Raw genomic sequence first — 18,394 nt, forward strand, 5'->3', positions numbered from 1 at the left:
CAAGAGGCCAGATATCAATAAAAATTGTCATCTTAAATTTTAGCATAAAGTCTTACATAATATGCTTATTACATTATTATTCTAAAAAGTAATCTATGCGAGTTTTTAGCGCAATCGGACATCATTAAGGGGGGGGGGGGGGGGGGGGTGCGGCGTTTGAATATTGTTTTCATAATATAAGAAAAAATCCAAAGGTTGAAATGTTGAAAATCGAAAAAAAAATTGTCGAAATATGTCTAAAAATAGCATGATACAGCAGCATCTAGTCTCAAAACAAACGAAAACCGCTGAAAACAAATCGGACTTTTTTGAAAAAATGATTCGAAAATCGAAAATTTTACTGTAATGCCAACGTATTGAGCTTGGGAGCAGAACAAATAAAAAGATGGCGGAGATCTACGGTTCCAACTAAATCACCGTGGATAAATTTTTGAAAAAAAAATGGGAACGGGACTTCACAGTTTATAATTATTGACCACTTGGAACAAGGCACGGTTTGTCTTTTCGAAATTGATTTTTTTCTACATGAACCTAACATCGTAGTGTAACACAGCTTTTTAATGTTTTGATAGCACGTTAAAGTCAAAATTTTATCGAGGATACGCATTTCTCAGAATTCGCAAATAAAAGATACAATTTCACGAAATTCTCCAGTTTTCTATCATTTAGATAATTCAGTGACAAGCCGGCCAGTTGACCCATAAGACCGCAATTGTGTGCAGATTTTTAACAATTTTTTTATACTGAAATATATTTAAATTTTCCAAAAGCTGCGTCTTTCTCTTCTTTTCCAAAAATCGAGTAAAACGGCTGCATTTTGATTAATTTCCGCAATCATAACTATTAAGTGTCTCCTTGCAGATCTATGAGTAGAAACGGTTGAACAAACGCCAGAGGTTGAACTGGAAGGGCGATATTCTATATAGAAATCTTTACTTCAACCGTATCACTGGTTTTTCGCGACATTATATACAATATGTAAATATCATAGCTGCTTGACGGAGTATAATCGTTTGACAGTCTTACCTTTGCTGAGTTGCTTCAGTGTCACATTTGTTTATTTTTAACGCAACAAGAAAATAAATATTGAACCACCCTAATGACGTTTTTTGATCTGCCCTAATCAACAGTCAATTTTATTTTCAAGATTTTATAATGTCAAAAAACAAAGTCAGCGCATTAAAATTGCTTGAAAAAACTTATTTGGTCAACAAAATAAAAAATTGTTGAGTCACCCTAATAAACAGTTAATTTTATTTAATATATTTTCCCATGTCAATAATGTAGTCAACTTACCAAAACTACTTGAAACCACCTTTTTCGAACCATTAGAAAGTGGCGATTGTGGTCTACAATCTCTTCTATACCGGGCCACACTGTGGTATGCGGTGTGGCCTGTTCTCAATCCATATTAATTTGATTTCTAAATATCATTTGTCAAATACACATGAAGGTGAAACTAGAAATGCATCTAGTTTGGCATTTCAAATCTTTGTTTTGAGTTATTTACATGTCTAGAGGTAATATACTTCGCTTTGTTTGAGCTTCGACAAAGACTTCGGTCGCGTTAGGGGACAACGCTTCATATGCGACCGTTTGTGTTCATTTTGGTGTTGTCCCCTAACGCAGCGTTTGCAACGGTGGTGAAAAAAAATTCATGAAAACACGAAAATCTAAGTATACAGTATTGTTCTGTGACTACCGATGATCAAATTCCTAGAACAAATGGATGCTCTAAAGTTTGAGATAGAGCAGGTTTCTTGATAAATACAAGTGTAGGTTGGAAAATATTTTGCTCTGTTGTCCCCTAACGCGACATTTTCACCTCTCAGAATGAAATGACAACCTGAAAAATATCGAACCCATAACATTAACGTTGTGTTAGGACTTTTAAAGTATACAATTAAGTGTTTTGAGCGTACAAACGTTGTCCCCTAACGCTGGAATGTGTCTATAGAGATTTGAAAACTGTTCCATATTGATTTTCCTTGTTTGTAAACTGGAATGGCATCTGTTAGACTACTAATGCTTCTGAATTTTCAATAATTTATCAAACTCGTATTAAATTTTAGCATTTTCAACCATTTTCATCAAAACCCCAATACACCACTGAACTCAAGTGTTCCTTTGGGCGAAACGACAGACGCGTTAGTAGAACCCGAACCGTATACGGAACAAAAGTACACCGAATTCTTCATTAAAGGTTACATCGATAGCTTACCGACATTGTCAGGATCAGCTTGCCATCGCGGATCCCATCCCGAAACCGGATCTGCATACACTGCTCATTCTTGAATTGCACAAAATCCGGCGACACCTCCTCGACCTGATCCATAAACACTAGTTCGGGCTTTGTACTGCCGCTGTCCGTGTGCAATTCCAGCCTGCAAAAGTATCGCAAAGCAATTTTTATATACCTAGTCATACGTAAATATGCCCGTAACTCACCTATTTGGATAAAGCTTCGCGTACCGCGTCTGCCAAACCGACGCAAACGAGCCGCTGTACTTCTTGATATACCCGTGTAGTATGCAGTCCGAGTCCTTCTCGTCCGCATCGTAGCGCTGCTTCTGCTTGGCTTTCCGCTTTTGCTCGAGCCGATCCGCCTCCAGGTTGACGGTTTCAAATACTGTTTCCGACACTTCCTGCTGCCATCTGACAACAGAAAACAACCTCAAGTGATATGATTGTCAATTAGATGCCGTACGAAATTGAAATACCTTTCCGAGATGGTCAGTGGGAAGTATTTGTAAAGCTCCTGATCCTGTTCAGTCAGTTTGATGCCTTTGGTGTCCTCCTCGTCGAACGAACCGATATCGAAGGCGTCTGCGGCATTCACTTCCCCTCGTGGGGGTATCAGCGGTGGGGTGTATTTCTGGTAATAAACCTGATTCCAGTCGATGCCGGTGAAGAATGGATGTGCTTTCACCTCGTCCGCTCTGATCGATGAGAATAGAGAACGGGCGTGTAATTTAGTCGTGCAAGCGTTTCGTTAGTTTTACTTACCCTCCCCCTTTACAGCCTAATCGTTTATCGATGTCCCGCTGGAGTAGCCCCTCCAGTAAGTCTCTCAGTTCTTTACTAAATGATTCCGGCAGTTCAACGTTCTGAAACATATACCAGAAAATAAGTAGAAAATTGCATTGAACGGATCTACCGGAAAAAAAACCAACCATCGTCAACGTCATCCGGTCGATCTCGTGCTTATCCTTGGTTTTGTGCTGCCGGAAGGGCGAGTGACCCTTCAGCAGTTTGTACAGCATGCAACCGAAACTGAACCAATCGGCGCTGGAATCGTACGGTGTTCCCTTGGATAGCACTTCCGGTGCCATGTACCCGTGCGTTCCGACCGAGGCATGAGGTTTCTTTTTGCTGAAATCGCACGCCAATCCCAGGTCCGAGATCCGCACGTGGCCGTTCTCATCCAGCAGAATGTTGGCCGGCTTCAGGTCCCGGTAGACGATAAAGCGCTTGTGCATGTGCTCCAGCCCGAGGATGACCTAGTTGTTTGAGGCGGGGGGTGAAGAGATATAGTATGCACATTAATGGATCCAGCGGGAAAATTAAAACGGAAATGGTGCAGATAAGGTTTCATTCGATTCCTCGCTCGGCTGCCGGTCGGACATATAGACAAGGAAATGTTTTCCACTACGCGTTTGTGTTACTGTGTTGGTATATATGTGTGTGCTTGAGGGGGGTGTGTTAGTGGGTGTTGCCGTTGGCACATGTTGGGAAGCGTGGATAAGCTGCCTACGGAAACAATGTAGAGAATTTAATCTCTTTTTTATGGGCCAACGTGTCTGGTGTGGAAATTATCCAACAGATTGAGTTCGAACTGTTTTCATCTTTTCATTGGTACGTGAATTTGTTTTGATCAATTCGGATTGATTGAATGGCATTGTTTTATGTGATTTAAGGAAAGATTGAATTGTTGTAAATAGTATATAGATCAGATCAGTAGTCAGCACCTGAAACCCTTCTTATCTAAAGTGAAATCTGAGCCTACAGACTTTTGGGGCCTTACCAAACCATAACATCCCGAACCGGGACGTTGGGTGGTTTTTCTCGAGCCTGGACAATACCCAGTGGATTAGTTTCCTGGCTGGTCAAATAAACACTGAACAAACAAAGAAATTAATTTGATCAGTCCAAAGAAATGTCAGCTCGATTGGCATCAACCGGCGGATACGTGTTTCCTTACAATGCCATCAAATCAAAAAACATTTAAAACTACATGCGACAGAATATGTGAAGTTCTGAATATAAAAAAATGAATACCGTACTTAATATTTTGTAATAAAATAAGATCGGAAAGATTAGTCGCATAACCATGGTGATTCATTTCCAAAGATAGCACTGTTGATGAATCATCTCATAAAATAGGTGATAAGGAACGCGGACGAAAATAGCTGACCGCCGCTCGTGAACTGATTCCTAGTCCACTTGTCATGATTTACTATTCATGCTTGAGAAATAGTTCACGAAATTATAAAATATTATTCTTGTATTAGTGAGCTGGTTCATTATGGCTTGTTATAGTAGTCACATCAGATCATTCATGCTCGTGAAAAAGTTTACAAAAACATGAAATATTATTCATGGATCGGCGTATTGGTTCATGATTCCTAATACATTATTTACGATCTATCTTGCGTACTTGTGATATTTAGAAGATATCCCTTATCATTTTCAAGTTCATGTAACAGGGTTATGAAATTTTTACGTGAACTAGTTCACAAAATTTGGAGTACTGAGCACCAAAAAACACAATAGAGTTACAAATCGTGTTCTAGATATATTCCACAGAACAAGATACCGCGAATCAGTCAAACTTTCATGATCCTCCGAGTTAAAAATCCGATATTAACCAAAAAATAAAAAAATCGCGCTAAGGCGAAGAATAAATACGAATATTATGATAAAATTGTTGAAATCATGAACATGAGTCACATCACCTCACGTATCAAATTCGAAAGTAAGCTCTAGAATACAATGTCACGATAACCGGCAAGCAAATTACGAAAATTGTGATTATGATCCTGAAATCATGAACATAAATTGCACTGCTCTAGACAAAAATATCACTAAAATCACGTGAATAGCAATTACGAAAATCGCGACTAAGATTCTGAAATCATGAACAAAAATCACGAGCATTCCCAAGTAACAATTGAAGTTTCATAGCATGCTACAAGTGCAATCTAAGTTTTATGAGTGGCTATAAAACTACCATAAAACCTCAATTGTTGCTAGGGTTCTGACAGAAAAATCCGACAGTACATTCATGACGGTAACGTGATGACAAATTACGAAAATCGCGAATGAGTTCCTGAAATCATCAACAGCGTTTAACAGTCGGCTGTGTTTTCCCAAAATATGAACCAGAATCATAAAGATTTTACCACGTCTAGGGAACAATCACAGTAACTCAACCAAACATTCGAATATATATACTCTATAACTTTTTGCCTTTCTCATAGAAAGAAAGGCTATGCAATCACTGTAAAAATCGACTGTTTAACAGAGGCCCGGAGGGCCGAGTGTCATACACCATTCGATTCAGTTCGTCGAGATCGGGAAATGTCTGTGTGTATGTGTGTGTGTCATTTAAACTCACACAATTTTCTCAGAGATGGCTGAACCGATTTTCACGAACTTAGTTTCATCTGAAAGGTATAACGCTCCCATAAGCTGCTATTGATTTTTTAGTTGATCCGACTTCCGGTTCCGGAGTTACGGGTTGAAGAGCGCGGTCACACAACAAATTCCCATATAAACTGGTACCACCATGATGTTCAAATGATGTAAAACATATTAAAATTGATGTAACATTACTCTAGTTTGCGGGTCTGGATCACTAATGATCAATCAAAGCAGCTTTGACCACATTGGCCATCTATGACGGTTCATGACGCCCCCGGGAACCTGCCAAGTTCCTAAGCTAATATCACACCCATTCCCCAACGAATTCTCTACCGATTTTTACAAACTTGATTTCAAATGAAAGATACAGTTATACCATTGACTGCTGCTGAATTTCATTCGGTTCTGACTCTTGCTTCCGGAGTTACAGGGGTGTTAGTAAGGATACTCTGGAATTTCCCATATAAATCGGTACAATCGTAATACCTCAGAGGCTAAAAACTATTGAAATGGTCACCAAATTACTTCTAATCGCAGATCTAGATCACTGATTGCCAATCAAACATTCTTTAAATATATTGTCCACTATCGACGATTCCGGAAGTCCGGAATTCCGGGCATATTCCATAAATAAAGTCACATCGGTTCTTCGGTGATGACTGAACCGATTTTCTCAAACCAAGTCTCAAATGGAAGGCAAAATATGCAGTTGAGTATTGCGTCGTCGCCCCCCCCCCCCCCCGCTTTGCCCTTACACCTCCCTCCTTCATCACTCCCTTCCCCTTGGACCACCCTCACGTCCGCATTTCCCTCATCCATCCCGTATACCGAAATAAGATGAAGGATTTCTGACGCATCCTCCACTCCCACTCTACTAACCCCCCATTCCCACCACTTTCGAACCCATTCCACCAACGTTTCAAAATATAATCACATGAAGATAACATTGAACTCATGCTGATTAAGCTAATTAAATATTATGTATGTATGTATGTATGTATGTATGTATGTATGTATGTATGTATGTATGTATGTATGTATGTATGTATGTATGTATGTATGTATGTATGTATGTATGTATGTATGTATGTATGTATGTATGTATGTATGTATGTATGTATGTATGTATGTATGTTTTTTCTTTATAGAGCAGTAAAAAAATTTCAGGAAAACCCTGAGTGAGGAAAAATGTTCAAAAACCCCAATGTCTCAGGGAACGGGTATGGGCTGCCATCACCCGACCCGCTAAAAACCACTGCTCTTGCCCAGAACCGGCACTACCTTACGGCATTACTTCGGGGAGGGGTTTTTATGTGCATAGCACACACTCTAATTCAACTACTTACTAGTTCGTTTCTTCCGCAGGGTTACAGCCCCACTCCTCTACACTAGGGCATTGCAAAAAAATTTTTTTTTTGAATTCTCAAAGGCCCCCCCTCTCATATTGTGACAAATGTCAAAGTAAGCTCAGATGCCAAATTTCACATCATTTGGACAATTTTAGACCCCCGCCCACTTCGCTTGAATTTTTTTAAAATTGGTACTATGGGAAAATATGGAGGAAAAATACATTAAATGCTATAACTTTTGAAGTAGCAATCAGAAAATTACAATTTATACCTCTTTTGAAAGGAAATAATCTAAGTATTTGAATGAAGATATATTTGTTCCTTGAAAAATACGGGAAAGTGGGGTACTGGGTCATTTTGGCCCCAAAATCCCTATTTTTAATGATTTTTCTGCTCCGTGAGGCAAATCATACATATTTTGTAGTTTTTCTAATATGAAAAAATCTCAGAAATCGAACGGAATCCTTTTGACCTTAGTTCGAATACGAGAAGTTGGGGTTATAGGGCATTTTGTCAGTCATATTAAATTTTATCATTTTCTCATGCATATATCTCCATTATTCTTCAATCAATTTTCATAAAATGTAACTTATTGAACGTGTAAAATTCTGAGGAATAAAACAAAAATAAAAACGTTAAAGGTAAAATTCAGAAACATCAAACTTTTTGATATTTACTCTACAAATCTCATTTTTTTCATTATTTGTCCTAATACCTCAACTTCCCCTATTTTTCCAAAAATGAAACTTTCCTCATGTGATCCCTAAGCATATTTTACACTAAAAGTAGTAAACTAAATAAGAATTTTGTTGTTAAATGGAGTTAATATGTGCGATTTTATGATAAAAATGTGAAATCGACACTATATGTCAGATAATTTGATGTTCCTGAATTTTACCGGTAACGAATCTATTTTTGTTATAATCCTAAGGATTTTCCACGTTCAACAAGGTATAGTTTATGAAAATTGAGTGAAGAATAATAGAGATATATTCACGAGAAAATTATGAAGTCTAATATGAATGTCAAAAGGCCATTTAACCCCAACTTCTCATATTAGGACTAAGGTCAAAAAGGTTCCGTTCGATTTCTGAGATTTTTTTACATTAGAAAAACTACAAAATATGTATGATTTGCATCACGGAGCAGAAAAATCATTAAAAATAGGGGATTTTGGGGCCAAAATGACCCAGTACCCCACTTTCCCGTATTTTTCAAGAAACAAGTATATCTTCATTCAAATACTTAGATTATTTCCTTTCAAAAGAGGTATAAATTGTAATTTTCTGATTGCTACTTCAAAAGTTATAGCATTTAATGTATTTTTCCTCCATATTTTCCCATAGTACCAATTTCAAAAAATTTCAAGCGAAGTGGGCGGGGGTCTAAAATTGTCCAAATGATGTGAAATTTGGCATCTGAGCTTACTTTGACATTTGTCACAATATGAGAGGGGGGGCCTTTGAGAATTAAAAAAAAAAAATTTTTTGCAATGCCCTACTCTACACACCACCAATTTTCTACAATCCACACAGACTGGCAAGTTCTGCATGGCAGTCGGAAAGCTGGCTGTGAGTCGAGGCTTACTACTCCTCCCCTACTAATACAGTCTGGGCGGCAAACTTCAGACTGTCTAATTCACCGAGCCCTTCGGCTCCCTTGTGCCAGTTAGCACCGCAACTCCCTTCTCGTACCATTCAGCGCCGTTTACTCGTTGAGCACCAGACTTGTTCGCGAACTACTCGGTCTAGTCCCCGACGATGGACCTAGCCTACTCCGACGGAGAATTCCCCGGCGAGAGAAGTTCTCCCGAAACCGAGCCAACCAACCAGATGTCGAGGTCAGTTCGGCGATTCCGGTGGAGCAGGGCGTCCGGTTCGCTGATGCCCCGACGACCTGCGACTCTACTACTCAGTCTAGTCCCCGGCGGTGGATCTAGCTTACGCCGACGGAGAGATCCCCGACGAAGGAGCTCTCCCAATACCGATTCTTTTGTTATAGCACCACAATTTCTTGAGCCCTTTGGCTTCCTCTCGTTCCGTTTCGCTCTACTTTCCCGATGAACCATTCAGCTCCCACCCTCACTTGTTCGCGAACTACTCAGTCTAGTCCCCAACAATGGATCTAGCCTATTCTCCTGCAACCGAGCGGTAGATTTCTCCTGATTCCGATGTTCGTTTTTGTGAACCATTTAGCTCTCCGCGTCGTCCCGATCTACTCGATCTAGTCCTCGGCGGTGGATCTAGCCTACTAAACGGGCCATACAGTAGGTGCTGAGGTCTATCCGGCGATTCCGGTTGGGGCGGTTCACCAGCGCCCCAACGACCCACTGCTAGCTCTACGACGCGGTCTACTCGGTCTAATCCCCGGCGGTGGATCTAGCCTACTCACGAGCTACCCGGTAGGATGTCGAGGTCGGTTCTGCGATTCCGGTGAAGATTGACGTCCGGTTCCCAGGCGCCCCGACGACCCAACTCGGTGCTACTTCACGTACTACTCAACTGGTCCCCTGCGGTGGACCTAGTCTACACAGTTGGAGAGTTCCCCGGCGGCGGAATTTCTCTCGAGACCCGATTTGCTGCTTCTTGCTGGTCTCTTCGCCCCTTCCTCTGCAGCTCGGAGAGTATGCTCGAGACCACTCTGTTGACAGCGTCCCAGGTATGTTCGTCACGGCACATCTCTTCGACGATATTGTCCACTGTCATACCAGGTATACCCCTACGAACTTCTTCGAATCTAGGGCATTCGAAGACCACGTGTTCCGGTGTCTCCTGCACAGTCGCACTCTCCGGGCAAAGGGGTGACGAAGCATGTCCAAACCCATGCAAGTACTTCCGGAAGCATCCGTGTCCGGACAAAAACTGCGTCAAATGGAAGTTCACCTCTCCATGCTTCCTATGTACCCAGGCCGATACATTTGGGATGAGTCGGTGGGTCCACCTTCCTTTCTCCGCGTTGTCCCACTCCTGTTGCCATTTAGCCAACGAGTCCGCTCGAACCAGTCTCCTAGCGTTACGTGCATTTCTCCGCTGATAGCAGGGTAATGCAGATGGGGATCATCCCGGCGATAACGCATACTGCCTCCGACGATATTGTTCTGTACGCACTCGCGACTCGTACGGCCATCAGTCGGAATGTCCTGTTTAGCTTTTCACGGTTCCGCTTGGTTTTCAGCGCAGTACTCCAGGCAGGAACCCCATATCGAAGTATCGATGACGAAACAGTAGATAGCAGACGTCTCGTGCTGCTTCTCGGACCGCCGACGTTTGGCATGATTCTCGCTATTGCGTTCGTTGCCTTCGCCGACTTTTCACAGGCGTAATCAACGTGGTTGTTGAAGCTCAACCGGTCGTCGATTATAACTTCCAATTGCTTCAATGCACGTTTCGATGCAATCAAGTGCCCTCCGACGTCGATCTGCATCCGTTGAACCGACCAACCAAGCTGACCAACAACACCTCCGTCTTGTGGTGAGCTATTTGCAGCTTTACCCCGTTCATCCAGCTCTCGATCGCGTCTATTGTCTCCATCACCGACACCTCCACTTCTTCGAGTGTCTCACCCATCACCGTTAGTGACACGTCGTCCGCGAAACCTACGATTTTCACTTTCCTAGGCAGTTGCAGCGTTAAGACCCCATCGTTCATCCCGTTCCAAAGGGTTGGACCGAGAATGGAGCCCTGAGGAACGCCCGCTGTGACACGCAGTGACTTCTGTCCTTCGCTCGTCTCGTACAGCAGCACTCTGCTCTGAAAATAGCTCTTCAGGATCTGGCATAGATAGTCGGGAACCCTCATTCTATGCAGCGCTGCAGCGATGGCTTCCCAGCTGGCACTGTTGAACGCGTTCTTCACATCTATCGTGACCACATCGCAGTATCGATCTCCTCTTCGCTTCTGTTTAGATGACTTCTCAGCACTCTCGAGCACTATCCGAATTGCATTCACTGTCGATGCTCCTTTGCGGAAACCGAACTGCATTTTGGACAGTCCGCGCTCACCTTCCGTGAATTTCATCAACCTGTTAAAAATTATTCTTTCCAGGAGTTTTCCGAGTGTATCCAGCAGCCATATGGGCCTGTACGAGGTCGGGTCGCCAGGTGGCTTCCCTGGCTTCGGCAGCAACACCAGCTTCTGGACCCTCCACATTTTGTATGTATGTATGTATGTATGTATGTATGTATGTATATGTGTGTATGTGCGGGTTTGTTAACAAAATGTCCACAATGGTTTCTCGGAGATGGCTGAACCGATTTTTACAAACTAAGATTCAAATGAAAGGTATAATATTCCCATAGGTTGCTATTGAATTTCATTTCCAACCGACATCTTGTTCCGGATTACGAGTTGAAGAGTATAGTTACAAAACAAAATTTGTTGATTTGTCCACATCGGTTTCTCGGAATTTTCTGAACCGATTTTGACAAACTTGATTTTAAATGAAAGGTCCATCAGCTGCTGTTGAATTTTGTGTGGATCCGAGTTCTGGTTCCTGAATTACAGGGTGATACGTACGATCACGCAGCAAATCCCGATTCTAACGAATTCTGCGATGAATGTAAAAAGGTGATTTTTTTTTCCAAAATGTAAACACAACTGTTGAATTTGTGGATCTAAGTCACCAACAGTCATTCAAAGTCTCTTTGGCCACACTGGTCACCATCGACGGATCCGGAAGCATCCAAATTCAGAATAACGGTTATATTGGTTTCTCGAAAATGGCTAGACCGATTTGATCAACTTAGTCTCAAATGAAAGGTGTTGCGTCCCCGGAAACTGATATTAAATTTCATCTCCATCCGACTTCCGGCTCCGGAGTTATGGGTTGTGGAGTGCGATCACATAGAAAACTCCGATTCAAACCGATACCGCGATGAATGCAAAAAGGTGTTCTTCTGTATACTTACCAAGTGTAATAAAAATGAAAGACATTTCCATAATGTTATATTGTACGAACCAGCTATTAAATCATAGTTTGGAGAAATGAGAAAGGTACAATTGCACCTCTAGGTGGATTAAAACAGGTTTTTCTTTTTTATTTCGACTATGTTAGTCACATTTTCTTTTTTTTACATTTTAACGACATTCAATTAGCTAGAGATTACTGGGTAGGGAAAGTTATGAAAATTAGAGCCATAGTACTCAAGTGAGAGCCAGGATGTGACATACTGATATATTGATGATATACACTCTTAGAAAAAATGAAAATTACATTTGATGTAAACAACGCGGCGACGTATTTTTCTGTCCGATAGCAGGATTTTACATGATATGAAATGTAAAATTTAATATTGTGAGTCTTTAGATGTAAAACTCAGACTGAATGACCTAGAAAAAGCCGAACATCTCACATTTTTACATGTAATAAAATGTAAATTTATGTGAATTGGGAGTTCCTTTTATGTGCATCTTGCAAGACGTAAAGTTACATGATTTTTTTTGCTGTGTACTCTATAACTCTACAAATCATATTTTTTCATTAAATGTCCTAATACCCCAACTCCCTCTATTTTTCCAGGAATGAAACTTTTCTCATGTGATCCCTAAGCGTATTTTTTACTCTAAAAATAGTAAATTTAATAAGAATTTATTGCTAAATGGGGTTAATATGTGCGATTTATTGATAAAAATGTGAAATCGAGACTATATGTCAGAAAATTTGATGTTTCTGAATTTTACTTGTAACGAATCTATATTTATTTTGGGACGATCCATAAATGACGTAGCATTTTTTGAGTGATTTTAAACACCCCCCTCCCCCATCGTATCATTTCGTCACAAACCTCTAAATACCCCCCTTGGTAATTACGTAGCTTGACGCTAATTTCCCCCCCCCCTTGTCACCATAAAATTAAAAAAAAAATAAACAACGATGTTAGTTATTCCCCTTTAAAAAGGCTACGTAGCATGACATGACCCCCTACCCCCCTGTAGTCACACATCATCACAAAATACAATACTCCCCCTCCCCCATACAATGCTACGTCATTTATGGATGTCCCTTTGTTCCTATGGATTTTCCACATTCAAGAAGGTACAGTTTACTAAAATTGAGTGATGAATAATAGAGATATATGCACGAGAAAATGATAAAATTTATTATAAATGACAAAATGCCCTAGTTAGAAGTCAGGTTTAACTTCTCGTATTCGGCAAAGGTCAAAAAGGTTCCGTTCGATTTCTGAGATTTTTTCACATTAGAAAAACTGCAGAATATGTATGAATTGCATAACCGAGCAGAATTTTTTTGAAAAATAGAGGATTTTGGGGACAAAATGACCCAGTACTTTACATTCCCGTATTGTTCGAGGAACAGAAATATCTCCATTCAAATTGATTATTTCCTTCAAATGAGTTATGAATTGTAATTTTCTGAGTGCTACTTCAAAAGTTACAGCATTTAATATATTTTTCCACCATATTTTTCCATAGCACCAATTTCAAAAATTTTAAGCGAAGTGGGCGGGGGTCTAAAATTGTCAAATGATGTGAAATATGGCATCTGAGCTTACTTTGACATTTGTCACAGTGGTAAGCGTGACCGCCATTCATTCCAATTGGCCTGGGTTCAATTTCAGCCGAGGTCGTTGAGATGTTTCTGAGGTGAAAAAATCCTTCGGAAGGGAAGTAAAGCCGTTGGTCCCCAGTCCATGAGTTGATGGATCGATATCTAGTCTAGATAGTGGCGTCGGTAAAGAAGAAGTAGAATCCTCCAACCCACTAACAAATATCCTCCTCCCGTGATACTTGTGGAGTGCGCCGTAGTATATACGGCCTCTAGCAAAACCAAATGTCGGACTAAACATTCCTTCCCTTTCCCTCCCCGATCCACTTTCGGGCCTGGCCGGCACCGGTATTGATCAATAAACGCTTTAGGATTACCAGGAGTTACACATTGAAAGATGTTTCGCTACTCCCAAGCATAATTATCTACTTATTCCCTGTGCAACTTCAACTAGTTCAGATCGATAACGGAGTAGCAGCCAGGGGTGGTCGCACAAGCTCAACTTCAAGCTCAATATAAAAGGGGGAACCTTTGAGAAAACAATTATTTTTTTTTAATACCCTAGTGTAGATATGCCTGATTGATCGCGTTTACGACCGGATTGGTATTATCGCGAATGGTTCGAGCATTTGTATGTTTTTGTGCACGTTCTTTTATTCGTGTAGGCGTTTGTATACGACGTATACTAGCACGTTTGTGATTTTGTGTGTACTAATGCGATGCGATTATAGAATCATCGTTTGCATGTTCCCGTGTGCTTTTGAGTGTCGCCGAGAAATAAACTTCAAAGGAAGGAACAACACAATAATTAAACATGGGGGAACCCGGGGTTATCCGGACCTACCTAACCAAATTGCCTTTTTAAGTGGATAGATGTGAAAGAATTTATCGCCCAAAGGCTATAAAAATCAATTTACACCCATCCATGCCAGCGCTAGGCGACGATCGGAGCAGTGGACGCAAAGTTATAGCGTTTTTCATCTTGCTCCCTTCCCGATCAGAACGACATAACAGAAAACTATCAAATTTATATCTCATGTTGATATTTATTACTCACTGTGTTATTTTTGTGATATATCAATCAGCAAGGCAAGCAAACTTATACCAAGACTATATCTTCTGGTGATATCATTGAACTGCTAATAAAATTTTAATGTACGCATATGACGATAATGTTATAATATATTACATATTCTTTCACAATTATCATTGATCGCTAACTGTAAATCGGGCAAATGCCCAGTTGGTTAAAGCCCCAATAAACAAATCAATCAATCAACTGTAAATGATTGTTATATTACACAAATGACTGGCTATTTGCTAATACCCTGAAGTCTCTTTTTATGCGTATTTATTCAACTTTTTAAAGCAAATTTTCGAAGCTTTTAATGATTTCCTTATACTTGCGTTTTCCACATGGATATTCAAAGTTCCATGATTTTGAGAATAGATAAGTTTTAGATTCAAGTGGTCGGAAAACTTGAAAGTAAGGTGTTTAACTTACTTGGTTGCATTTTGATTAAGAGAATGCCTATTTTCTGAGACACTCGTCTGACACACAATTTCGAATATGTGGCATATGATTTCAATGTTGAAGCCTTCATTCAAAAAGTTTTGGAATCGTAAAGTTATCAACAAGCTATTCTAAAGATTATAATTTTCATATAAAACTTATTTTAAAGAAGATGCAGGAAGTATCAAGCACTCCAGATGAAATAAAGAAACGCGGATTCAAATAAAAAAGCATTTTTAAACTATTTGTTATGGTTTAGTCAATTAATTTTCTTTTAATTAATTGTGCATATTGCGAAAACGAATTTACAGAACTTAAAAAACTGTTTGATATATACTGATTTCCACAATACCATTATGAATTTGGAGGACCTTCGAGGATCTTCAGTCCGATTTTACCAATTTATGCGGGTTTTTCGTAAACAACCGAAACTTGTCCAGTTTGTGGGTATCTGATTTTGTGCGATCTCCGAATTACCAAAGCATTGTAAATTTTTTAGTTAAACCCCCGCATAAAAATAGTTGAGTTTGAGATTGTTGTATCTTTTCATTCCACCTAAGACAGTTTGACATTTACAATGAACTGACAATTACTTTGAATGTGCATATGTACTAATGTTTCCGTTGTATTCAATGGTGCTTCGTTCGTTTAAAAAAAACATCGAACTAACAAATTTTCGTAATAATCAAGATACTTGATTCATTTTGTAGAAAGTTAAAAAAAGGAATAATGCGACCTGTTCAAATTGTTGAAAGAGTAATATGCTGCATAAAGCTATCAATATTTCAAAATGGCCTAGAAATCTCTGAATATATACTAGAGTGGGTCAAAAATAGATTCAAGCTCCGAACAACTTTTTAGGTCCCATTTTGGTCCTAGAACAACTGTGCAAATTCTTAGTTCGATCCCTGAAACTATATTTTTGCGCCCACTGTTTAAAGTTTACATGGGATTTTGTATGGGAAAATTAACATTCACAAAATAATTCCTTTAGGAGTCGCCCATTACTTCCTAAAAATAAATCGTTATGGAGTTTTTATAGAAAATTTGACAAAGAAACAAAGTCTCGAAAACCAGGAAACGATCTGACGCTTGAGAAAAAAGTTATTAAGGAGAAACCGATTGATGCTCTGACGATTAATAAAATATTCATGTTTTCTAGCACCACTGCTGTTGGTTGTCTAATTAAACGAAATTTTGTTTTAATCTTCTCATAATGTGTATAAATCATTAATCTATACTGTTTGGCCACTTCGCAAGGGTTTTGAGGGATAAATTGAAGCTTCTTTTGTACATAATGAGAGAAAGTTAAAAAAATTTGTAAATATTGTGGCATCAATCGGCTTTTGCTTAATAACTTTTTCTACAAGCATCACATCGTTTCGCGGTCTTCTAGACTTTGCTTCCTTGACAAATTTCCTATTAAAATAAGACATCTACTTATTTTTAGGAGGTAGCGGGTGATTCTTGAAAGAATTAATTTGCAAAAGACGATTTCCCCATTCGAAATCCCATGTACACTTTAAACCGTGGGCGCAAAAATATAGTTTCACCGATCGAGCTAAAAATGTGCAGAGTTCTTCTGGGAGCTAAATGGGACCCAAAAAGTTACTCGGAGCAAAATTTTATTTTTTTCATATAACCATGTCCCACTCTAATATACATATCCCAGCTGGTATTATTGTTTGCTGTTACAATTTAAATATGTGTTTTAGATAGTGCTTGAAATAGCTAAAAACTTTAATGTAAAAATGTTGAATAATTTCCTCCTTAAAACTAAATAAAATTTGGAAAAGAAAATGTGTTTTAGAAAACATGAAATATTCCAAAATTCGTCACACCGAAGAATCCTCAACAATTTCTCGAATTTTATGATTATCTGTTATAATATTCGCAGTTGATAGATTGAACTATTGTAAAAATTGTATTTCTGCGTTTTTATTAGATGTGAGATAATTGTACTGGTTTGCTTAATCTTCCCCATATTAAAAATGCCAATAACAAAACCCCGAAAGCGACTTTACTTGAAATCACAAAATGCAAACCTCAAAACTTTAGTATTTGTTTCTTTGAATCTATTCGGAATCGTAAGTAAAATTTGTCGTATTCTCCGTTAAATTATGTAGGTAAATTATCCGTTCAATGTTACCATATCGCATCGACATTATTTCTAAAAATCGTGTAAATCATGTTAACGTACAAGAAAAGCACCGAAGCGCACTATTCAGAATCTAAAAATAGCCCCACATTCCTAATCTGAAAAGATATTATAAAGCTATTCAGTCTATCGTAATAAGGCAGCTGTAGTAGTGAGTAAAACTTTATGAAAACAAAGCGTATTATACAAGGAAAACAAACAGTCATTAGGATTTGGCAAAGTTCAATGTGTGCGTTCTGAAAACATCTTCTGCATCTATAATCATTTTGCCCTTGACGAATGCGTAGAATATTATGCTAACATTAAACATCGGTCGAAAGCAACGTCGTTGGTTCATGCAGGAAACATCCCCATAAAACTCAGAATACCCAGGTTCAAATCGCTATATCCACAAATAACAATCAGCGTGTTGTATATTCATAATTAACAATCAGCCAGCATGTATGCAATCATTTGACAAACCTATAAAAAGCTTTTGCTACATGAAGCTTTTTGCTTCCAAACGAAAAACGCCTTAATGTATGTTATATTTTTCTATTCTATTCTATTTTTAGACTTGCACGCTAAATTCGTTGATACTATACAATAGGTAATAAAAGCTATTTGGCCGTGGAGGAACCTAACAAAATTTGTTATAATTCTGATAGAAACCTATCACAGGTTGTCAAATTTTTGATATATACTAGAAGAATTTCTGTTATGTTTTCTGTTATTTTACCAACTAACGAGACCAAAGTTATAACACAACTTGTTACCAAAACAAAGTAACTCAGTCTGTAATAATTTTGTTATTTCTTTCTGATCGGGTTACCCGACCAGGAGGAAATAACACAATTATAACTCATGCTGATATTTTGTTACGAAAAATTTCCTATCAAATTTTGTTAGAAAGCAGAAACCGTTAGGTGTTAAAATAACAAAAATTCTAACAAAAAATTCTCTACCAATATCACATTTATAACAAACGTTGATAGCAATATAACACGATCATAACAACATGAGATAGCATAATTGACCCCAACATAGCTTGTATTACTTATTGTATAATATCAACGATTTTAGCGTGCACGTCTAAAAATAGAATACGAGAAAAATAAAGCATACATTAAGGCGCTTTTTTCTTTGGGAGCAAAAAGCTTCATGCATCAAAAGCTTTTATAGCATTGCCAAATGATTGCATACCTGCTGGCTGATTGTTATTGTGAATATATGACATGCAGATTTTTA

At 38.9% G+C, this 18,394-nt stretch overlaps 1 protein-coding gene across 2 annotated transcripts in view; it reads right to left on the minus strand.

Moving 5' to 3' along the window:
- LOC131689976 (G protein-coupled receptor kinase 1) overlaps positions 1-18,394 on the minus strand; it is a 421,810-nt gene that overhangs the window by 19,688 nt on the left and 383,728 nt on the right. For both annotated transcript variants that reach the window (XM_058975399.1, XM_058975398.1), the window contains exons 8-12: positions 3,174-3,500; positions 3,007-3,107; positions 2,721-2,939; positions 2,449-2,655; positions 2,222-2,384 (exon numbers count right to left, since the gene is read on the minus strand). In XM_058975399.1, coding sequence (XP_058831382.1) covers positions 2,222-2,384; positions 2,449-2,655; positions 2,721-2,939; positions 3,007-3,107; positions 3,174-3,500 — 1,017 coding nt within the window. The remainder of the gene's footprint in view (positions 1-2,221; positions 2,385-2,448; positions 2,656-2,720; positions 2,940-3,006; positions 3,108-3,173; positions 3,501-18,394) is intronic.

The sequence above is a fragment of the Topomyia yanbarensis genome, chromosome 3 (genome assembly GCF_030247195.1).
Source record: "Topomyia yanbarensis strain Yona2022 chromosome 3, ASM3024719v1, whole genome shotgun sequence".
Lineage (NCBI taxonomy): Eukaryota > Metazoa > Arthropoda > Insecta > Diptera > Culicidae > Topomyia > Topomyia yanbarensis.